This window comes from Solanum lycopersicum, chromosome 2 (genome assembly GCF_036512215.1).
Source record: "Solanum lycopersicum chromosome 2, SLM_r2.1".
In the NCBI taxonomy this organism is placed as follows: Eukaryota; Viridiplantae; Streptophyta; class Magnoliopsida; order Solanales; family Solanaceae; genus Solanum; species Solanum lycopersicum.
Genome location: NC_090801.1, coordinates 22,234,654 through 22,260,730, shown reverse-complemented (window position 1 = coordinate 22,260,730; position 26,077 = coordinate 22,234,654). Strand labels below are relative to the sequence as shown.

General features: G+C 35.9%; 2 protein-coding genes across 2 annotated transcripts; both read right to left on the bottom strand.

Annotated features, from left to right (window-relative positions):
* Window positions 1-13,835: 13,835 nt before the first annotated feature.
* Window positions 13,836-17,793, bottom strand: LOC138341937 (uncharacterized). The gene is made up of 7 exons (XM_069294122.1): window positions 17,486-17,793; window positions 17,040-17,380; window positions 16,414-16,472; window positions 16,108-16,296; window positions 15,256-15,408; window positions 14,863-15,004; window positions 13,836-14,812 (listed from the first exon to the last, which is right to left on the bottom strand). Exons 1-7 carry the CDS (start codon window positions 17,791-17,793, stop codon window positions 13,836-13,838), a joined length of 2,169 nt encoding a protein of 722 aa, XP_069150223.1.
* A 6,184-nt stretch (window positions 17,794-23,977) lies between these two features.
* LOC138342274 (uncharacterized) lies at window positions 23,978-24,906 on the bottom strand (the record flags this gene model as incomplete). Its single annotated transcript, XM_069294626.1, has 1 exon — window positions 23,978-24,906. A coding segment is annotated over one exon (534 nt), but the record flags the coding sequence as incomplete, so codon positions are not given.
* Window positions 24,907-26,077: the final 1,171 nt, after the last annotated feature.

Genomic DNA, 26,077 nt, shown 5'->3' with positions numbered 1-26,077 from the left:
AAATAGAAGGTAAACAAAGAAGTGTGAAGAATTCTTCTTTGAGCAATGATTTTTAAGAATATTGAAACCCTCCGTGTAGAAAAAGTAAAAGAACAGACAAGAAAAAAGCAAAAGCAAAAGAATAAAAAAGTTGTAAAAATAAAGTCGGGGAAGTTGCAAAACAAATGAGTTATCCAGTTGTGCATTTTAATATGAATAGTATGGTGAATTATGAGCATGATTAAAATGTTAGAAAAAAAGGAAGATTGTGATGTTTAGACCACACTTGATAAGGGTAGCAGCCAGTGAACCTAACAGACCATATTTCTACACTCAACCATGTTACAAGCCTTGAAGAGACCATTATGATCTTGAGTGACCTGAAACAAATGTTTATTTGAAAATAAGGACAAATCAATGGGTGAAGTTATGAATGTGTTCATCTTTGTGAGTATGAGAGTCGTATGTGATTTTTGAATTACAAACTGTTGAAGAACTTTGTGTCAAAAGGGAATTATCATTGTTAAGACGGTATTTGAGTACCTTTGTTGAGCTTGAACTTGCATTTGAAGCAAGTATTGTGAACTTTAGCATCTTTAGTAATGGTGAGTCACATTTTTAATCTGAGTGCACAATTGATTATTGCATGTGTCAATTCAGCCTTGTCGCGTACATTCATTTTGAGGCGTATGCATCACTATTTGAGACATCCCTTTTAAACTACTGTTCTTGAGTTTTACTTGAGAACAAGCAAAAGATTAACTTGGGGGTGTCGATGAGTCTGAGATTTTGACTCATTTGGGGATTTGTTATAGATTTAGTGTCCGAAAATACTTACTTTTTGCAATAAGTGATGTTAATTCCCTGAAATTCTAGGTATATGGATTGAGAAAAAAAGTAAGGACACAAACATGCAAAAAGAATCAAAACAAAATAATGAAATGAAGAAAGGCAAGCATGGTGATCGCCAAGAGCCCTTGGCTAATCGCTTAGTATCTAATTTTACCGTCTAAAGATCATGTGTGTCAGCCCTAAGGTAAGAAATAAAGTCCACAACAAAAATGAACAGTATGCGAATCACCGATCAGTTACACGATGAAAAGAGAGATCACCTGAAGGTATAGTATTTGAGGATGTCGAGTGTCAATGAGAAAAGGCGATGGAAGAGATCAATGGGTGGTTCGCCGAGTGTTTCGGCGAGCCCGACTTACTTCACCAAAAAAACTTTTGTGGCTTATTTTTGGTGATTTTAAATTAGATTTTGAATATTTTTTAAGAATAGGCTTATCATGATGGATAATAATATAGTTTAAAACACTTTTTTCTATTGTTTTCATAATTTCAAAGAACTTAAGCTATTCCATTTGAAGATTTTGGAAGTTGGCTTTTAATATTTTTCAAAATTAAGCTTTTAAAGAATAAATTAATGTTATCCAGTTGATGGCTAATCGATTCGGTAATTATTTTTACTGTTTTATGATGTTTAGCTAAAACACAAATTTTTGGGGGGTGATCATTTAATTATGGGTTGAATTAATTTATGGATATTGTTACTTACTAGTTTAAATTCTACTTTGAAGTGAGTGTAGTCATTAGTTGTTTTTTAATTTATTAGTAGTTTTTGGAAATACAATACTTATTTTGTGCTCTTGGCTTGATCGAAAGAGAAGTTTTATAACTACGAATATTTATTAATGATTTGTACGTATTGGGTGATCACGTCCCAAATAAACATGAGGACACTCATATTATCTCATCAAGACATTCGACCATTAAAGTAAAATAGAGAAATTTCATAATCAGCTCAAAAATACCCCAAAAAGCTGGTTGTCATGTGTACAAGCTTCTAAAGTATTAAATAAATTAAAAAAAGTACAAGTCTCATATGACATTTTTTCTAGAGTTGATAACATAATAAACATGAGTAAAAAGGTCTGCAGAGATGGCAAACAAGTACCTCACAAATCTCCAACACTCCTCCGAAAAGAAAAGAATATATCACAAAGGTTCGGGCTGGTAACATATAAAATAATTGTAGAAGCAAGGGTTGGGTAACAAACACACGGGACTCATCATGTAAACCTCTGAACACAAGCTAAGGGGACTGAATACGAGTACTCCTTACACACCAACCAAACCACCACTACTACAACCTACATAAAATCAACCCAACCTAACAGTTCACAATTTACATACCACCCATCTCAACAAAAATCTTCTAACAAATTACATATCCTCAACAACAAACTCAACATTCATCAATCACAACATCCACACAAAAAGGCACTCACAGTATCAACAACACACAAGATCAAGTTCATGAAGTAGAGGTAATAAAATATAAATTACTTTCCAACCACTAATAAGACACAAATTATCAAGAATAAAGAATGTCATGGGACACAATGCAATATGGCACCATGAAATGATATGCCTCAAAATATAAAGTACTCTCTTAACCGCATATAAATGATACTCCTCATAAATACATCAAGAGTTCATGATCTGTGTGGGCCTTGTGAGGTCCATATACAGACATGAATGATCTACACTTATTTGTGCGGATGATCCCAACGCGGCATTTTAAATCAGGTGAATTTCACACAGACGATCTCCATATGACCAATTATAATTTTGATATCTTACAATCCCCAGCACGGACGAACTTGACGTGCCCAACTTATACTTAATCTCTTGTCAACACATGTGCACAATATGAGTCAATAAAAGGGATGATGCATCTCAATCAAATATAAATATGATATGAAATCACTGCAGCTATCACCAGAATACACATTCCATAAAGTACACAACCACAAATAATAAATCAAGTTTATACTATATCAGCTCATGCCCATATTCTTTGGCATTTTCGTATTACAATCTCCACTCTATAATAATAAACTTTCCCTTTATAACATCGGTACTCGTACGAATGCCCATCACAAATAATTCTCAACACATCACACACAAACAATTAATCAAATTGAGTTTTACCACCCCTTTTCATCACAAAAATTAATCAATGTGGATAATTTGACCCATCACCGAGTCTCATTAACCCCAAACACGTATTACAAGGAAATACACATATTTCATACACTTAACAAGGCTTTAGAACTCCACTTGCCTCATCCAATCAAACTATTGCTTCGGTACTTTAGTCTTCCTTTTTTATTGCACTTTCAACTCAAATTAATTTATTCAAATAAATTTCCATGATAAGATTTCGAAACTAGCAACACTTATCTCTAGCTTAGTCCCACAACTCACCCCAAAATTATAATTAAATTCTTAAATCTTGACATCAATTATCATGTATTTTTCTAAATTTCAAGCATGGAGTTATGTTTTAAATCCGCCTTGTAATAAAATTTATTCTAATAAATCAGACCTAAAACGCTAATTCATCAAAGATAATCTAACAATTATATGTGTTGCGACCCATATTGGAGCCCGACTAAATCTTGATTCACGCCATAAAGTCTCAAATTGGGTGATAAAGCACTCCATAACAAAGACCATTATGTACCCGACGAGAATCAAATCTGAGACCTTTTGGTTAAGGGGGCAGACTACAGGAGTACTTACCTCTACACCACAACCCTTGTTGGTAATAATTTAAAATATTTTATTTTTATTATTTATTTTTTCTAATAAAGTTACTAATTGATTGTAAGTTTATTGGTAATATATCATTCAAGTTCAATGTTAGGTTAGTAATTGATTGATAATATGTGTAAAATATTATTAACTGAATAATTATTCAATAGTAAAATATTTATTAATTTATTGCATTTAAAAATCCAAGATCACAAATATAAACCAAAAAATATTAATAAATTTTATTAATCGTATTTGAATGAGACAATGTACAATCAATGATACAAGTTAAATTAGTCAACACATATCAATATATCATAAAATTTAATTTAAACATGTTTATCAAAAATATTGACCGAATCTTAAATTTTGACAAAAACATATAAGTTAAAACGCCTAACAACACAAACTGAATGGAAACCTCAAAACCTTAAACAATCATCTTATTAGATATAAAAATGACCTTTTGAAGTTAATCGCGCTGACAGAATTTTCTCAGAGCACGTTTTCAAAAAATACTAAGAAAATAGTTATAAGTTAAATAGTATAACGCTGCAAACTGTATATAAAGACCTCAATATCCGAACCAACCATCCTATAAAGCAAAAAATGACCTTCTAGAAATAACGCGCTGACGAAGTTCAAATTTGAGCATGTTTTCGCAAAAAATTGACCAAATACAAATTTTAGCGAAAAGTTAAAAGTTAAAACTCTTGACGACACAAACTGAAGATAAAAATCTCTTAACCCAAACAAACCATTCTATGAAATCAAAACTGAACTTATATGTCTAACTACGGTGATCAAATTTCAATTCGAGCCGATTACCAAAAAGATTGACTAAAGTAAAATTTTGACCAAAACATAAAAGCTAAAATGCCTAACCACATAAACTAAAAACAGAAGAATCAATGCCTGAACGCTTTTTCTAATTACATAAAAAATGACTTTTTCTATTTTACTACACTGACGAAATTCTTATCTAGCACGTTATTAAATATATTAACCAAAATTAAATTTTTGCCAAAATTTATATGTTAAAACACCCAACGACAGATTTTAAAAATGGAATCCTCAAAACCCAAACCAATCATCCTACTATATAAAAAATTACAGAGTTAATTACGCTAACGGAATTCTCATATGAACACGTTCACAAAAAATTGACCAAAGTCAAATATCGGCCTAACATAAAATTTAAAACATATAAAAGTACAAATAAAAAATGAAAGCCTCAAAACATGAACCAATGCACAAACAAAAAATGAAAGCCTCAAAACATGAACCAATCTTTCATTTAGATAAAAATGACATTTCAAAGCTAATGATGCCGACGAAATTCTAATTTCAGCACGTTTACCAAAAATGTTAAACAAAGTCAAGTTTTGGTTAAAATTTAAAATTTAAAATGCTGAATGACACAAACTAAATATCAAAGCCTCAAAGATAGACAATAATTTATGAAAAAAATTAACTTCAATTGGTTTAACTATTAAAATATAACTTAGTAATTAATAATTTACTGATAAATTTTATCAGAGTTGGAAATACTGTCTATTGAACTAAACATTCATATGTAATATTACCAATCAATAATTAATATGTTAGTAAATTTTACTAATGGGTTAGTGCTCGGTTGGTATATTATCAACTATTTTAATGATGTTAGTAATTTACTAACTACAAACTTTATTTGTCGGCAAAATTTCCAACTAATTTGATATTTGTTGGCAAGTTTACCAACAAATTACATTTTGTTACAAAGTTGCCAACACATTTATATTTGGTTGGTAAATTTAGCAACACAATATTGTCGTTGGATAAATGTTATGTTAGTAAGTCATTGTTAATACGTCAATAAATTATATAAATAATTTTTTATCATATTTATCAATCGATATATACTTCTTTGATAATATTACCAACAAAAGGTATGCGTTAGTAATATTTTCATTGGCAAACCATTGATAGAATATTGCTAAATTTGGTGCCTTTTTTTTCTGCCGTATTTTCCAACTAAAATACTTAGTAAGATTTATGTTGGTAATCTGTTAGAATTTTGTTGTTAAGTTCTAAAATATTATTTAGTTAGAAATTTGTTGGTAATTTTTTAGTAGAATACTAAACAACTTAAGTTGTTAGTAAAATCTATTGGCAATTTGAGTTTTTTTGTAGTGTAGTAAGTTTTTACCGACCTAGTTCACATCTCACATTCATATTTAAACTCATAGGTAAAACTTAATAAATCCTTCAAACAACAAACCACGAATTTATATGTGACCTCTTCAATACACCAAACTCTTGTTTCTTTGGTTGACTCGCTTACCAATCTCATTCTTCGACCAACTACGCATGATATTTTTAGCTTATCCTCTAAATCAAAATATTACGTGAAACCCCTCTTATGTATAACAATAAAAAGTAACCAAATTTACTAATCAAACAAAGTATAAGTTATTCCAAATCTCATACTCAATGTGGTTGATCATTTCTTATGTTACCAATTCATGCTTTGACAAAACACACTACACAAACCTAAACTCACAATGAAAAACATGAATTTTTATCTTAATCGTGTAGCACAATCCAATTATCTATCAACATTAGTTCATACATTTATATGTTTATGAATTCATGTATCATATCTTATCACGGATCACCTCTCCCACTATCTTATAATATCATCATATACAAACTCAACCAAACTCATTACCAAACTCAAAATGGCCAAAAAGGTTTATCATCACACTTGAGCTGAATGTCAATAAACACTTTTCTCAACCTTTATAACGTAGTTTTTAACCCACATATATGCATCATAAAATTATTACCTTAATCAGAACAAAATAGATGGATCCATGTGTCTGTGAATCAAATTCTCCAAATTTATCTAAAGATAGATCCTTAATTCTTCCAATCAAAGTAATCCTTAATTCTTCCAATCAAAGTAAATATCATAGTTCTCTCATCAGTCTTAAAATTAAACTACATACCACTACTTTCTATTAAGGTTCTAGCTCTTTTTAATTCTATTCAAGTTGTTTCCCTGCATCTCATACAACTTTCGATAAACCATAGTACTTATAAATTAATATCAAATCATAACCTTAGATTCTCAAAAGTCATTATTACCATAAAAAAATTTTAACCAACAAACATTATCATATAGTTGCATCTCACTCATAATTCATCATAAAACTTATTACCATCATTCTTAGTTAAACCTTTCCATCACCACGAATTTGACCTGTCCATCAACATGACAAAACCTAGCTATGCCAACCATCCAAGGGACTCACTCAATTTATAAAAATTTTCTTGCAAAAATTCCCCAATTTCATTCACCCAAGTACATTTACTATGTCTTCTTCACCCATAAGTTTTTCATTTCAATATCAATCTAGTCATTTGGAGTTTAAGATAAAATTATTCGACCTCATTTAGAGTTACATGATACACTTTACAACCTAAATATATTATTACCATTCTGAAGATCCACCACTAAAATTTCCCTAATAAATAATGCTTAACTCAATAGTTTGTAGTAACAAGCTAGTTGATTTCTCAAATAAGAATATAACGTTGAATCTCATTATACGAGCATGTGATACAACTAATAACTCTTAAGTAGTTAGTAATCACGCTTGACATCAACATATTCATTTTTATATACCACTAGTACAAAATTGTAAAGTTTGTTAAATACACAACTAGAACAGAGCATACCTATCGAGAAGATTGTACAAAAATAGCCTACACATTCCAGCCCCATTAAGTAACTAACATACACTACCAAATCTGTTCTGTCTCTCGTCCAAAGCGATATGAATCCCTTCGTAGAAAAGGTCAATAAAAAGAGTAACACATTCTTTAACTCACACTCAATCTATGAAATATTCTCCTTGATTGGTGCAACCTTATTCACAAAGCAACCCATATATGTTATGACAACTATATCAACTGTCTTTTTCAGGGTTACACTATTCATCTTCTAGCTATCCTTTTAATCATTCCACTTCCAAATATTGAACTTATCAAGATATTTCCTATAGACAAAAGTAATGTTCGTCTATTGGTGTAACTAACCAAAAAAGAACCACGTTCATAAAATTTCGAAATTAATGTTCAATATCATCATCAATTATCCTCAAAATGCATTATCAAGATGTCACCTAGATCAACCCCTTCAAATTGCGAAACATTTTGAATCCGACTACATCCTTTTTATAAGACAATAACTTTCTCCTTAAGCCCAGATCTAACATTATAGTCATACACGATACACAAACTACTCACATAAGGATCTATGCATAAAAATACAAGACTTTAAAGTATTGTAACTGAATCAAAAGAAAAGTACGAGTCTTATGTGATAGTGTTTCCGAAGTAAAAAAAGATCATAAAGAGGAGTAAGATTGTCTGCTTAGATGACAAACAACGAACTCACAAATTTCCAAGAAGCCTCAAAAAAGAAGAGAATATATCACAAAGGTCTGAGCTAGTAACATACAAAAAATTGTCTAAGCAAGGGTGAGAACCAAACCACACGGTACTCATGAGGTAAACCTCTAAACACAATATATAGGGATAGAATACGAGTACTCCTTATACACAAATCAAACCTCCACACCTACATCCTGCATAAAATCAGCTCAAACTAACAGTTCTGAGTTTATGTACCACCCAAATAAACAACAATAGCTCTAACAAATTACATATCCTCAACAACAAACTTTATATTCATCAATCAAAAATTTCACACCAAAAAGGAACTCACAATATCAACAACAAACTATATCAAGTTTACCTAATAGAGCTTATCAAATATCAAGTACTTTCCAACCACCAATGAAATAAAAATCATCAAGAATGAAGAATGTTATGAGATGCAATGCAATGCAATATGACACCATGAAATGATTTTCCTTAGAATACCAAGTACTCTCTGAATCGTATATACATCACACTCCTTCAAAATACATCAAGAGTTCACGACCCATGGGGGAATCACAACGTCCATTTACCAACATAGACAATCTCCACGTGTCTGTGCGTACGATCTAAATTTACTATCATAAATCAAATAAATTTCACACGGACGATCTCCACGTTCCAAGCTTATATTCAATCTTATGTCAATGTATGTTCAGAATATGATTTTAATAAAAGGGATCAATGATGTATTTCAATGAAAAATCAATATGATATGTAATCACCATAGCTATCACTAGTATATGGGTTGCATAAAAAACATAAACCACACATAATATATAAATTTCATAATATATCAGCTAATGCCCATATGATTTGACATTCTCGGATTTCAATCCACATTCTTATAGCAGTCCAAAAGTCCATGACCCAATCTAAAGCCTCACATCCTGGTCTAAGGTTGCTAACACTATTTTAGGACCTAAAATAGTGGTTATAATTAGTATGTTTTAGAGTGAAAAAGTCAAGGAATGTCCATCAAATTTGGAGATTAGTCCAAAAGTTGCTAGTGTGTCTTAGCCTATTTCACGGGGTTACAAGAGTTTAAAATGGATGAAATGTGGTAAAAATAGTGTCTAACATATATTAGATTAGATATAGGGTCAAAGCGTCCGGGTACAACTTCCCAAGGACCACTCTAAGGGTCCTTGAGGAGGACCCTTTTATTTTGACCCAAAACTGCCAATTTATAGCGATGCATGTATTAGCCATGAAGGTTGCAGGCGATGAGGCGTTACCTGATAGACGGGGCGTCGATACCTCCATCAATGGTCACTTATCCTTTTTCACAAAAAGGTTAATTTTACAACTCTCTGACCAAAACTATGATTTCACAGGACAGTGGGGGTCCTGGTCGTTGACTGACCTATGACTCGTAGGTCGGGGTCTCATTAGTCAGGCATGTGGATTTACTGTGAAGTTTATTTAGGATCAGTTCATTAAGTTAGTTAGTTAGGTGTTTAATTAGTGGTTAGGTGTTGGTTAATTGGATTAGTAAATTAACTATATAACCTACCATAAGTCTTAAACCTCACTTAACACAAATCAAATCCCAAACCCAAATTGCTCTTCCTTCTCTCTACTTTCTCTCTCCCGAAGAAAAAGTCCATTGATAGGCGAGGTCAAGGTCATTAGGGAAGCAAGAAGGGTGCTTTTATCCATCAATATTCAACAATTAACTTTGTATGAGATCCTTTCACCTTTGGGATTCCTTACCCAGAGGGTATTTCTAAATTGATTTTTTTTAAAAATAATTTCATATGGGTTTCTTCCTAATACAAATGTGATTTTCTAAATTGTATTGTGTATGGTGTCTTTTTGTAAATAATATTATATTATGTTGTATTATGGTTCAATTGCATTAGTTATTGATGAATTAATCTAGATTGTGGAATAGATCATGAATTGACCCGAATTTCAGAACCCTAGGTTATGAACTCATGTTGAATTTTGATTAATATTAATGCAGCTGAGTTAGCTATTGTTTTAATTACTATTAATGATGATATTACACCTTTTTATGATAAAATTGGATCGGTTGAGCGTAAAACCAATGATGATGGCTTGTTGAAGGGGGATTGGTAAGACATTATGATTTTGAACCATTACTTCAATTTTGATGGCTTTTACTTGGGGATGAAGTTCAATTGAAGCATTCCTTGTGATTATATTGATTAGGTGTTGGTATGATGATGTTATTGAAATGGCTTAATTATGTGAAGGTGTGAGATTATGTTTAAGGTGAACAATATAAGGTTGGCTATGAATTGTCTATTTGCCTTATTATGATATGATGATGATAATGTGTTGATCTCATATATTAGGGTTTTATTGAAAGGATATTCTCATGAAATTTCTAATGAGCTAATGATATAAATATACAAGGGGTTAGTCTCCTATAGCCTATTCTAAGTTATGATGATTAATAAAGGTTTAAAGACATTTCAAAAAGGGACTCTAGCTTACCACCGAGTGAACTAGATGTGAGATGTGTTTCTTTCCTATGTGGGAATGTAGGTTCACAATGATTCTCATGAGATGGTGACATAGTGAAATTGTACCAAGTATATCTCCTAGTTCTTGAACCATGTTGCCCCCATAGGAATACTAGCTAGTGGATCCACCTAGAATGCTATGTTCATATTTTGGTACTACATTGGCAAGTATTCTACATTTTTCGGTGTAGGTTAAGGTCACTGTTCTCGAAGTTAAAATGAATTAGTAATGTGAAAAATAACTAGGGTGACCTAAGGGGTTTAACTCAATCTTTGTAGGGGTATGGGACTCTACCTTTACATTGCACTTGTTGGACTAGAGGGAAATCTTGGAGGTTGTTCTTGTGTGTTATAAAACAAATGATATGAATATGTCGACTTTACATGTTGATGACCCAATATTATGTTAATTTAATTTATGATCTATTGGTCCATATTGCTAGATATGATGTTGATTACTCTTAATGTTATGTTATGTGAGTCTAGACATTGTTTATTGTCTTTTGTTGGGTTTACTTGGTTGAGTAATGTTATGGGTCTTTATGTCACGACCCAAAAATTAGTGTGATGGCACTCATATTATCCCACCAAGACAAGTCAGCCTAAAACCCAATAGCTAACAAAGTGCGGAAGTAAATGACAATCCAACAACAATTTCTATTATGAAAACCAAGTCATATTAATTCAATTCCCAAAACCAGGTTGTCACGTGCACAAGCCTCTAATGTAAATATTAGAATTGAATTAAAATAGAAGTCTAACATGAAGTTGTCTTTCAAGTAAAAACAAAGTCATAAACTGGACTAGGAAAGTTCGCTGAGATGACAAACAGCTACCTCACAACCCTCCACAAGATGCCTCAGAAAAGAAAAGAATGACAAGTATCACGAAGATCCGGGCTCGTAACCTACAAAAATTTGTAGAAGCAAGGGGTGAGTACCAAACCACGCGGTACCCAACAAGCAAACCTCTAAACACAAGTTAGGTGAACAAAATACGGGTACTCCTTACAACCTATCTAAACCTCCACGCTACAGCCTAACAGTTTACAGTTTACCAACCACACAACTCAATAACCACACTCTATCAGTTTACACATTCTCAATAACAACTCAATATTCAATAGTCACAAGCTTCATAGAGAAACAATCAAAAGATCATCAAAACACGTGTTCAAGTTCATTAATAATAAAATATGCAATGCCATTAGATGCAATGTCAAGTATAATGATGCATGTCTTTCTTAACGATACACACCCGCTGTCTCTCAGTCCGGGACCCATGGGGACATATCTGTCCATGCATCTGTCACGGCGCACGACATGACCCTCGATAATAGTAACCTTTGCGGCGCGATACGTCCCTTAAAATATAATATCGATCGCGGCTCACGATACGACCCTCGAAATGGTATATCCTCTTACCACATCCATGTCTCAGATACAATGAAAATGACATGCTCAATGAAAATGATGAGATAACCATTTTGATAACAGAGCGCAATAAACAACAAGGAATACAACACCAACAAATAAGCAACAAGTCTCCAAGTCATTCTCAACACTCCACAAGGAAATACACGAATTTCATACGCTTAACAAGGGTTTAGAAATCCACATGCCTCAAATAGTCGAACAATCACTTCGGAACTTGAATCTTCCCTCTCCGTTGAGCTTCCAAATTGATGCAATCTATGCAAGTATATATATATATATATATATTCACAATAAGGTTCAAAACTATCAACACTCTCACTTATACGTGTTTAACCTTGACCTAAAAATTCACCTAATTTTATAATCAAGTTTGTAATTCTTGATGTCAATTAACATTTAAACTATTATATTTTCCAAATTTCAAGCTTACAGTTAAATTCCAATTTCTCCAAATATCATAACTTTAACGATATCTATATAATATAACATACCTAATATTTAATTACCTATCTCAATATATCACACTTAAATCAAAACATGATAATCCATTTTTTTAAAGGAATCGATCCATTAATTCCTAAGACTAGTGACCTTAACCACAATTTAAAGCCTAAAATATTTATAACCTTAATCTAATCTTAATACCTAAGATCATTAAATTGGCATTGTCGCCAAATTTCTATTTCCAACAATTATCCAATCACACACCATTCACTCATAATTAGTTGCAACCATCATCCACTAATTACCCAAGAACTATTGATAATTGATGCCAATATATTAATATTCCACTAGAATTGGCATACTGTCAAATGAAGCATTACCATTAAATTCTCCAAAACTATTAACAACACATTGTGCAATCACTATATAATTATTAACTAATCATTATTCAATCACTTATAACGCTGCGAATCTTTTTTTTTCTTGAATCACGACCAACACATATGAAATGAATTGAAAATGTAGGCTACACTATCCCCTAATAATAATAAAATAATACAACTATGACCTCAGTTAATTAGGAAATTCGCTAATCATCTCAAACAATATCAGATTGAAAATCGTTACCTCAAGGTATTGCTCCTACGCGACGGCGCCAGAGTACTTGTTCGTATATTTTTTTTCAAACTTCTTTGGTTTTAGTCGCACATTTAGGTCAGTTTTCTTCAATCACTTTATTTTCTTTTCTAAATAATTATGTATGAAAAATAATAATTCCTACTAACCTATTTTAACATTTCAGAATTGACCCATTATTATTAACAATAAAAAAAATTACCCACAAATTACTTATTATAGTCAAAGGACTGTTCAAACTTATAAAAGAATAACTTTTTGGTTCTGGGTCATTACATTATCCACCACTAAAAATCATGTTCGTCCTCGAACATACGGTTAAAAAAAGTACCTGAAGCTTCAAAAAGTTGTGGATATCTAGCACGCATGTCAGACTCAGTCTCCCAAGTTGCCTCTCCCACTGGTCTTAAGCTTTCGAATCTGCCTATCTAAAATAGATATAGGCTCCTCCTCAAATGTCCAGTCTGGACTCAACTCCACAGCATAAAGTAAAGCATATGAGATTCATCCGGAATATACTTCCGAAGCATAGAGACATGAAAAACAGGATGAACTGCGACAAACTAGGTGGCAAGGACAACTTATAGGCCACCTCTCCCACTCGGCTCAAAATCTCAAAAGGTCCAATGAATATAGGGCTTAGATTTCCCTTCTTTCCGAACCTCATCACACCCTTCATGGGTGATAGTCGGAGCCAAACATGATCACCCTCCATAAACACCAAGGCTCTAACTCTCCGGTCTGCGTAACTCTATTGTCGACTCTGAGCTGTCAATAATCTAAACTGAATCATACGGACTTGCTCTATAGCATCTCTCAGCAAGTCTGTATCCAAAGAGTCTATCTCAGCCGAATCAAACCAACCAATCGGAGACCTACACCGTCTTCCATACAACGCCTCAAATGGGGCCATCTGGATACTAGAGTGATAACTGTTATTATAGGCAAACTCCGCTAATGGTAAATATTGATCCCATCTAGCACCAAAATCTATTGCACAATCTCGAAGCATATCTTCCAATACCTTAATGGTCCGCTCAGATTGACCATCTGTCTGAGGGTGAAATGCCGTACTCATATCTAACTGAGTACCCAGACCATGTTGTAATGCCTTCCAGAAATGAGAAGTAAATAATGAACCCCGATCTGATATGATAGAAATCGGAACTCCATGTAGTCGCATAATCTGACTGATATATAGCTCGGCTAACTTTTCTGCTGTATACTTCACCCGAACAAGGATGAAGTGGGAAGACTTGGTCAGCCTATCAACAACAACCCTAATAGAGTCATAACCACCCACTGTGGTAGGCAAACCCACATCAAAGTCCATAGTAATCCGCTCCCACTTCCAAGTAGGAATAGGCATCCTTTGAGATACACCCCCAGGCCGCTGGTGCTCACACTTGACCTGTTGGCAAGTCAAACACCTCAAAACAAAGTCTGTAATATCTCTCTTCATCCCACACCACCAGTAATGCTGACTCAGATCATGATACATTTTCGCCGCTCCCGGATGGATAGAATATCGAGAAAAATGGGCCTTCTCAAGGATCAATCTAATCAAATCGTCTGTCTTGGGCACACAAATCCTGCCTCCGATCCTCAAGACACCATCAGAATCAAGGACAACCTCCTTAGCTTCCCCTCCCAATACTTTGTCTCGTATGAGACATAATTTTTCATCATCAAACTTGTGTGCATGAATCTGCTCGATCTTCCACGAATCTGCTCAACTAAAGAAGATCGAGCCTCAATAAAAGCAATCATCCCATCACTCTCCTCTGAGATCTGTAATCGGACAAGACTGTTAGCTAACAATTGAACATCTCTAGCCAATGGTTTCTCCTCAACACTAAGAGATGCAAGACTCCCTATGCTATGAGTCTTCCTACTCAAAGTATCGGCCACAACATTGGCCTTCCCCGGATGATACAGAATGGTCACATCATAGTCCTTCAGCAACTCAAGCCATCTTCGTTGCCTCAAGTTCAAATCCCTTTGGCTAAAGATATACTGAAGACTCCGATGATCAGTGAAGATCTCACAAGTACTCCATTCAAATAATGACGCCATAACTTAAGTACAAATACCACTGCCGCCAACTCCAAATCATGAGTAGGGTAGTTCTTCTCATGGGATTTCAACTGCCTAGAAGCATAAGCAATCACTTTCCCCTTCTGCATCAACACACCACCCAAACCAACTCCTGAAGCATCATAATACACACTAAAGTCTACACCCTCCTCAGGTAGAGTCAACACAGGAGCAGAACTCAAAAAAGTCTTGAGCTTTTGAAAGCTCTCCTCACACTCATTAGACCACTGAAAACTCACATCATGTCGAGTCAATCTAGTCAATGGAGCTGCAATAGTAGAGAAACTTTGAACAAATCGTCGATAATAGCCTGCCAATCCCACAAAACTCTTTATCTCAGTAGGTGAAGTAGGTCGCGTCCAGCCTCTAACTGCCTTAATCTTGGCCGGATCTACTCTAATACCCTCATTAGACACCACATGTCCTAAGAATTCCACAGAAGTATGCCATAACTCACACTTTTAGGACTTGGCATACAACTTCTCTTCTCTCAACCTCTGAAGTACAATCCTCAAGTGTCGGACATGGTCCTCTTTAGTCTTGGAGTAAACCAAGATGTAATCGATGAAAACAATCACAAAAGAATCAAGGTATGGTCGAAACACCCCATTCATCAACTCCATGAATGCTGCAGGGGCATTAGTCAATCCGAAAGACATCACTAGGAACTCATAATGCCCATACCGAGTTCAAAAAGCTGTCTTAGGGATATCTGATGCCCTAATCTTCAACTGATGATACCCAGACCTCAAATCAATCTTAGAGAACAATGATGCTCCCTGTAACTGATCAAATAAGTCATCAATACGCGAAAGAGGATACTTATTCTTCACTGTTACCTTGTTCAACTGTCTGTAATCAATACACATTCTCATAGTCCCATCCTTCTTCTTCACAAACAATACAGGGGCACCCCAAGGTGATACACTAGGGCGAATAAAACCCTTACTCAATAAATCCTTCAACTGATCCTTCAATTCTTTCAACTCTTCTTGAGCCATATGGTATGGAGAGATAGAAATAGGCTTAGTGCCCGGCTCCAAATCAATAGCAAAATTGATATCCCTATCGGGAGGAACACCTGGAAGATAAGAAGGAAATACATCGAGAAACTCCTAAACCACAGGAACAGAGTCCATGGGAGGTGGTTCAACACTAGTATCCCGAATAAACGCTATGTAAGACAAACACCCCCTCTCCACCATTCTCTGAGCACGAATAAAAAAGATAACCTTGCTAGGATAAGAGCCACTAACACTCTTCCACTCAACCTTCGAAACACCAGGCATTGCTAAAGTCACAGTCTTAGCATTACAATCAAGGACAGCATGATAAGGAGAAAGCCCTACCCAAGTGTCATACCCAGCCAAAGAAACAAGACAGGATCGATAAACTTTATCCACCACTAAGGGCTTGCCCACGGGTGTAGAAACACGAATACGTACAGTCATGCTATCACATATCATATCAAATTTAGCAGCAAAATACGTAGACACATAAGAGAATGTAGAACCTGGATCAAACAACACAGACGCAGGTCGATGGCATATTGGGATAATACCTGTAATAACAGCATCAGAGGTCTCCGCCTCAAGTATCCCGGGGAAAGCATAGCAGTGGCCTCCTCGTCCACCTCCATCCTGGGTGGTACCTCTACCCCCACTCTGCTGAGCTGCAACACCACTACTAGAAACTCTATCACCTCTACCTGATTGAACTCTGCCACGACCTCTACCCTGTGGTGCTGGTGGTCTAGTCTGGAATGAAGAATTAGGTCGAGGCCCACCACGACCCCTTTGTGAAGTACACTGCCGCATTAGATGATCGGGATCTCCACAAGTAAAACAAAATTTCTTACCTGGGAACTGTTGTGTGGACCCTGAAAACCCACTATAATTTCCTCGCCTTGTAGGTCGCCGCTGTGAACTGTACGATCCCAGAACCGATTCATAAGAACCCCTAGATGTCTGGCCAGCCTGAAATATCGGCATAGATGCATGAATAGGTCCCCACTGCTGAAAAGAACCACTCACTCTCTGTGATCCCCTACCTCCAGATGGGGTACCCTGAAACTGACCTGATATACGAGCTCTTTTAGGGTCCCCAAACTCCTCTCTCTCTATCAATTCCTCCTCTTTGGCGGTGCTCACAATGGACTGGAAAGAAGTCCCCTCCCTAGATGTCCGAAACACAGCTGACCTGATAGAGAAAGTGAATCCCCTCACAAATCGGCGGATCCTCTCTGTCTAATTTGGAATAATGGACAACACATGCCTAGACAACTGGCAAAAACGCGCCTCATACTCTGTAACTGATAAACCATCCTGTCTCAGACTCTCAAAGCTCAAGCGAGTCTCCTCTCTCATGCTCCATGGGACAAAATGATCTTGGAATGCACTAGCAAACTGCTCCCAAGTCACTGGAGGAGATCCAACTTGCGAACACCCCGAATAAGTCCTCCACCAGTCTCTCGCTGATCGACGAAGCTGTAGTGTAGCATATCGAACCCCATGTGACTCAGATAATCCAACCACCTCTAGTAACTCTCGGCAAGTAGTTTCAAACTCATGAGCGTCCTCGCTCTTCCCACCCTGAAACTTAGGTGGGTCCATCTTTCGAAATCTCTGATACCTACGCTGCTCATCCTCTGTCAGAACAACCATCTATGCAACTTGACCCCCAACTACTGGTGCAACATCATTCTGAACCGCGGGATCTACTGGTAGTTGCCCCACCGCATCCTGAAAAACTGGAGCTTGTTTTTGCTCTTGGGTCTTATCCCCTTCTCTAGTACGAGAGTCATGTGGTGTGGTAGTCGCCCCACCACCCTGAGAAAATCCCTCTAGCACACGTAACACCCTCAATAGTGTATCCTGATGCAAAGGTGTGACTACAGGATCTGGAGGAACCTAGTCCTCCCTGTCATCAATCTGAGGTTCTGTAGAGACCTCTGTAGCACGACCTATCACTGGTGTTGCTCCACGTCCACGACCTCTGGCTTCTATCGTACTACTAGCACGACCTCTAGCTCGAGATCTACCCCTACCACTAGCTGGGGCCTCAACAACTGCCTCGGGAAGTGCCTCCCCTCTACCACCAGTAACATTAGTTCTAGTCCTCGTCATCTGTCAAAAGAGTATATAACAACTCAGTACTAACGAAGGTAACTACGCACGATGAGAAAGAATGAACAAAAGGAAGTTTCCTAGTAATCCTTATAGCCTCTCAGAGATAAGTACAGACGTCTCCGTACTGATCCTTGAGACTCTACGTAGACTCGGCTTGTATACACGTGAGACCTATGAACCTGGGGCTCTGATACCATTTGCCACGACCCAAAAATGAGTGTGATGACACTCGTCTTATCCCACCAAGACAACTAAGTCTAAAACCCAATATCTAACAAAGTGCGGAAGTAAATGACTATCCAACAACAATTTCTATTATGAAAACCAAGTCATATTAATTCAATTCCAAAAACCAGGTTGTCCGGTGAACAAGCCTCTAATGTAAATATTAGAATTGAAATAAAATAGAAGTATAATATGAAGTTGTCTTTCATGTAAAAACAAAGTCATAAACTGGAGTAGGAAAGTTCGCTGAGATGACAAACAACTACCTCAAAACCCTCCACAAGATGCCTCGGAAACGAAAAGAATGACAAGTATCACGAAGATCCGGGATCGTAACCTACAAAAATTTGTAGAAGCAATGGGTGAGTACCAAACCACGCGGTACCCAACAAGAAAACCTCTAAACACAAGTTAGGTGAACAAAATACGGGTACTCCTTACACCCTATCTAAACCTCCACGCTACAACCTAACAGTTTACAGTTTACCAAACACACAACTCAATAACCACACTCTATCAGTTTACACATTCTCAATAACAACTCAATATTCAACAGTCACAAGCTTCACAGAGAAACAATCACAAGATCAGCAAAACACGTGTTCAAGTTCATTAATAATAAAATATGCAATGCCATGAGATGCAATGTCAAGTATAATTATGCATGTCTTTCTTAGCGATACACACCCGCTGTCTCTCAGTCCGGGACCCATGAGGGACATATCTGTCCATGCATCTGTCGCGGCGCACGACACGACCCTCGATAATAGTAACCTTCACGGCGCGTAATTCGTCCCTCGAAATATAATATCCATCGCGGTGTGCGATACGACCCTCGAATTGGTACATCCTCTTACCACATCCATGTCTCAGATACAATGCAAAAGATATGCTCAATGAAAATTCGGAGATAACCATTTTGATAACAAAGCGCAATAAACAACAAGGAATACAACAACAACAAATAAGCAACAAGTCTCCAAGTCATTCTCAACACTACACAAAGAAATACACGAATTTCATACGCTTAACAAGGGTTTAGAAATCCACTTTCCTCAAATAGTCGAACAATCACTTCGGAACTTGAATCTTCCCTCTCCGTTGAGCTTCCAAATTGATGCAATCTATGCAAGTATATACATATATATATATATACATATATATATATATATATATATATATATATATATATATATATATATATATATATATATATATATATATATATATATATATATATTCACAATAAGGTTCAAAACTATCAACACTCTCACTTTTACGTGTTTAACCTTGACCTAAAAATTCACCCAATTTTATAATCAAGTTTGTAATTCTTGATGTCCATTTACATTTCAACTATCATATTTTCCAAATTTCAAGCTCACAGTTAAATTCCAATATCTCCAAATATCATAACATTAACGATATCTATATAATATAACATACCTAATATTTAATTACCTATCTCAATATATCACACTTAAATCATAACATGATAATCCATTTTTTTAAAGGAACCGATCCATTAATTCCTAAGACTAGTGACCTTAACCACAATTTAAAGCCTAAAATATTTATAACCTTAATCTAATCTTAATACCTAAGATCATTAAATTGGCACTGTCGCCAAATTTCTATTTCCAACAATTATCCAGTCACACACCATTCACTCATAAATAGTTGCAACCATCGTCCACTAATTACCCAAGAACTATTGATAATTGATGTCAATATATTAATATTCCACTGGAATTGGAATACTGCCAAATGAAGCATTACCATTAAATTCTCCAAAGCTATTAACAACACATTGTGCAATCACTATATAATTATTAACTAATCATTATTTAATCACTTATAACGCTGCGAATCTTTTCTTTTTCTTGAATTACGACCAACACATATAAATTGAATTGAAAATGTAGGCTACACTATCCCCCTAATAATAATAAAATAATACTACTATGACCCTCAGTTAATTAGGAAATTAGCTAATCATCTCCAACAATATCAGATTGAAAATCGTTACCTCAAGGTATTGCTCCTATGCGACGGTGCCAGAGTACTTGTTCATATATTTTTTTTTCAAACTTCTTTGGTTTTAGTCGCACGTTTAGGTCAGTTTTCTTCCATCACTTTATTTTCTTTTCTAAATAATTATGTATTAAAAATAATAATTCCCACTAACCTATTTTAACATTTCAGACTTGACACATTATTATTAACGATAAACAAAATTACCCACAAATTACTTAATTATAGTCAAAGGGCTATTAAAAATTATAAAAGAATAACTTTTTGGTTCTGGGTCATTACACTTTACTTGGTCATTGAACTTGTGGACTTGATGTTGGGTTATGAGTTATGGTCATGTATGTACAACATGTTATCAACTCTTCTACATGATTGGTTGTTATATCTTGATGTTGGGGTTCGGTTGGTTATGCATTCAATTATTCTATTACACATGTTTACTAACTTATACTTGATGATGGTTGTCATGTGTTGTATATGATTTTGTCTTAAGGAATATGTGATCACTGGATTATATGTATTCTTGATTGTGCATAAGGATTTTCAAAGTAACTTAGCATGATTTTGAACAAATGTCCCATTTAGCATGATTTTTAATTTTTTGTGTGCATACTCTCATACTTATTACAAGTGTGTGCTAACCCATATTTCATGTTTTTAAAATTATGTAGGTTCTGGCCGTTGATATTCTAGAAGAGCAATTTAAAGATACTTGGATTCTCATTCTCCAAGTTCGGTAGGTCCTCACCTTCCGAGGACGATGTCACTGTCTAGCTATTAATATTCTTTTAGTTTTCACACATTTAGTTATTTCCGTTTCATTTGAAGAAAATTGTTGTATCTTCCTATATGTGGCTTTATTAAAGTAAAATAATGGTTATGCTTGAATGTTGTATTCGACTTAGATGGTTTATATGTGAGATTTATCCTATACTTCCTATGATATTACATTGTTATACTATGTATGTGAAGTAAAATTAGAAGCCAATTTAATGATTCCTATGCGAGTAGTCTATGTAAACTCCTATACTTCCTATGATATATATATATATATATATATATATATATATATATATATTATGTGTATGTGAGACATCTATGTAAATCTCAATGTAGAAGTAAATGAAAAGTTTTAAATTTTTCCACAAATTAACCTATGAAATGTAATGACGAATGTTAAGAGGTTAGTCTTAGTCCTCTTTGAGGACAACAACACCAGTTACTTCAATGGGGTGCTCCTCGGATGTCACCATTCTATAGTCATAAACATTCCCTTTATAACACCGGAACTCGTATCAATGTCCGTCACAAAAAATTCTCAACACATCACACACAAATAATTGATCAAATTGACTTTTATTACTCTTTTTTCATTACTAGAATTAATCAATGTGGACAAGATTATCCCATCACCAAGTCTCATTAGCCCAAAACACATACTAAAAGGAAATACACAAATTTCATACACTTAACAAGAGTTTACAAATCCACTTGCCTCATACAACAGAGCAATATTCCAGTACTTGAATCTTTTTTTTTGGTTGTTGTTCCAACTCAAAGTAATCTATTCAAATAAGTTACCATGATAAGTTTTCGAAACTAACAACACTCATGTCTATCTTAGATCCAAAACTCACCTCAAATTTATAATCATGTTCGTAAATCTTAATGTCAACTAACATGTTTTTCTCCAAATTTCAAGCCTAGCGTTAACTTCTAAATACTCCAAATAACAAAATTTTGTTCTTATAACTACCGACTTAGAACCCCAATTTACCAAAGTTAATCTGATAATTATGTGACATTTGCACACAGAGGCTAGACACAAAATTGATGGATGTGAAACTAGTGAGTAATCATAAATCATTACATCTACCTATTCTATAATTGTAACACAATGATTTTTAAAAAAATTACTTTAATTATTATATTATATAAGCTATTCTATCAATTCTTATTAATTCTATGTCACGACCCAAATCCAGGCCGCGACTGGCACCCACACTTACCCTCCTATTTGAGCGAACCAACCAATCTAAACCTTAACATTTCAATGTAATATCAACATAAAGTAATGCGGAAGACTTAAACTCATTAAATAAATCAATAACTATTATTATTCCCAAAATCTGGAAGTCATCATCGCAAGAACATCTACGATCGAATGACTAAACTAAGAGTATTCTAAAAGCTAAAAATACATAAGAAGCTAGTCCATGCCGGAAGTTCAAGGCATCAAGACTTGAAGAAGAAGATCGAGTCCAAGCTAGAAGCATTAGCTCACCCTGAATTTCCGATGTAGTAAGACTGGCTTGAGTTACTGTTGAGTCGAAGATGACGGCACGTTTGCTGCACTCCACAAATAAACAAGAAGAAACAATAAAAGTAGGGGTCAGTAAAAAACACGGGTACTGAGTAGATATCATCGGCCAACTCAAAATAGAAAACAGTATGTATTAAGCAATATCATAAAATCAACTAATATCCTTAGCATGCAGCATTTACAGTTACCATAACCCTTGGTTACAACACCAAGCACATCAATGAGGACTCACACCTCCTCATCATACTCATTTGGGAATTTAGTTAATTAGATTGGATATGTTAACATATTTCAAGATTCGTTATCTTTATTCCCCTCGTGTCGGTACATGACACTCCGCTCCTCAATATACTATCCTGGTGTCGGAACGTGATACTCCGATCCTCATATACTATCCTTGTAGCGGAACGTGGCACCCGACCCATATTCTATCCTGGTGTCGGAACGTGACACCCGATCCATACTTTATCCTGGTACCGGAACGTGGCACCCGATCCATATTCTATCCTGGTGTCGGAATGTGACACCCGATCCATATTCTATCCTGATGTCGGAACGTGACACCTGATCCATATTCTATCCTGGTACCGGAACGTGGCACCCGATCCCCTAATCTCACCACTTTCGTTCATCAAGCCTTCTTTTATACCAAGGCATCATCATTAACAAAGTAGATTAGGGTTTCTTTTCAAGATTTGGGATTCAATAGCTTCATCATGCTTATTTATTAACAATTACATAATCACATCATTCATGCAAGCATACAATTAAGCATATAGAAGGTTTACAATACTGCTAACACATATCATTCGCTATTAAGAGTTTACTACGAATAGCATGAAAACCATAACCTACCTCCACCGAAGAGTTGAATCAAGCAAGAATTTTCCCAAAGCTTCGTTTCTCCCTTCTCGTTCGATTCTCTCTCTCTCTTGTTCTTTCTATTTTCTTTATTCAAACCCTCTTTCTTTTACCCTAATTAGTATATAATTAAGAATAAAAGATGGCAATAATACCCCACTAATTAACTTAGGGTTACCTCTTTTAACCCCTCAAGAATTTTAGTTATTAATATAACCCCACGAAATCTATAATTAAGGAAAGAATAGTCCAAAAACATCCCTTAAAACTTCACCAGAAATCCAACTCTGCCTGGGATTTGCGCAACCTGTGACGGGCCGTCGTGCCTGCGACGGTCCGTCCTGCAGGTCGTCGCAAAGTTCAGAGAATGGATTTTCACTGAAGTCTCCGTGACGGTCCGTCACGCCTGTGACGGTCCGTCCTGCCATTCCGTCACAAAGTTCAGAGAGTCGATTTTCAGTACCCAATTTCAGATTTTCTAAGTGTTTTGAAACGAGACCCTGCGACGGTCTGTCGTGCCCATGACGGATCGTCGTTTGGTCCGTCGCCTCAGCCTGTTTTTCCAGAATTAAAGTTTGTTGCTCAAAACGACTAAACAGGTCGTTACAATAGATACCAATTTACCCATCGTTCGTCCCCGAACGATCAAAAGAAGGAAAACAAGGGCGAAAAGGAGTACCTGAATCTGTAAACAGATGTGGGTATTTTTCTCGCATATCCGCCTCCTTCTCCCAAGTGGCTTCTTCAACGGGTCGATTCTTCCATTGCACCTTGATGGATGCAATCTCTCTTGACCTCAACTTGCGAACTTCTCTATCTAAAATAGCAACAGGCTCCTCCTCATAAGACAAGTTCTCATCAAGCAAAACTGAATCCCAACGGATAATGTAGTTCCCATCCCCATGATATCTTTTCAACATAGACACATGGAATACCGGATGCACTCTGGACAACCCTGGAGGCAAGGCTAACTCATAAGCCACCTCTCCTACTCGCTTAAGTACTTCGAATGGACCAATATACCTTGGGCTAAGTTTACCCCTTTTACCAAACCGCATCACCCCTTTCATTGGTGAAACTTTCAACAAGACTTGTTCACCCTCCATGAACTCTAAGTCTCTAACCTTTCGATCTGCATATTCTTTTTGTCTACTTTGCGCCTCTAGAAGCTTTTCTTGAATATACTTCACTTTTTCCATCGAATCCCTCAAGAGATCAGTACCCCAAGGTCTGACCTCGAACGCATCAAACCAACCAATGGGAGACCTACATCTCCTACCATACAATGCTTCAAATGGAGCCATATCAATGCTTGAGTGTTAGCTATTATTGTATGAAAACTCCGCTAAGGTTAGGAAGCTATCCCAATGACCACCAAACTCCATCACACACGCACGAAGCATATCCTCCAACACTTGAATCTTCCTTTCAGACTGACCATCGGTCTGAGGATAGAACGCAGTACTAAGGTCCAACCTAGTACCCAATTCCGCATGCAATGTTTTCCAGAATTTAGAAGTAAACTGCGTACCTCTATCTGATATGATGGATAGTGGAACCCCATGCAATCGCACCACTTCCGAGATGTAAAGTTTGGCTAACTTCTCTGCATTGTAAGTCACCTTGACCGGAATGAAGTGAGCAGACTTAGTTAACCTATCAACAATTACCCAAATGGAGTCATACTTACCCATTGTCTTCGGAAGACCAACCACAAAATCCATTGCAATTCTTTCCCACTTCCATTCCGGAATGGGCATTCTCTGAAGTGTTCCTCCGGGCCTTTGGTGTTCATACTTTACTTGTTGACAGTTTGGACATTTGGCGATAAAATCCACAATGTCACGCTTCATTCTACTCCACCAAAAGTGTTGCTTTAGGTCACGGTACATCTTTGTTGCACCCGGATGTATCGAATACCTCGAACTATGAGCCTCTGTCAGAATAGTGTTGATAAAATCATCGACGCGGGGTACGCATACCCTTCCCTTGATCCTCAAAACACCTTCCTCATCGATTTGTGCTTCCTTAGCCTCTCCTCGCAATACCTTATCTTGAATTCTACGCAGTTTCTCATCATCAGACTGTCTTCCCTTAATCTTGTCAAGAAAGAAAGATCTTGCCTCCACAGAAGCCAACAATCCTCCCCTCTCATTTACTTCTAATCTCATCAAGTCATTAGCTAGAGTTTGAACCACTCTAGCCAATGGGCGTCTAGAAGCTTGCAAGTGAGCTAGACTTCCCATGCTTCCCGCCTTCCTACTTAAAGCATCCGCTACAACATTCGCCTTCCCCGGATGATACAAGATAGTGATATCGTAGTCC

Coding starts and splice junctions, on each gene's coding strand:
- LOC138341937 (XM_069294122.1), bottom strand. CDS start 17,793: ATGGACCCACCTAAGTTTCAGGGTGGGAAGAGCGAGGACGCTCATGAG. Junction 15,409..16,107: donor AGGGTTTTATTCGCCCTAGT/GTATCACCTTGG, acceptor GTGAGTTTTCAG/TGGTCTAATGAGTGTGAGGA. Junction 15,005..15,255: donor TGTTGATGCAGAAGGGGAAA/GTGATTGCTTAT, acceptor CATCCGGGGAAG/GCCAATGTTGTGGCCGATAC.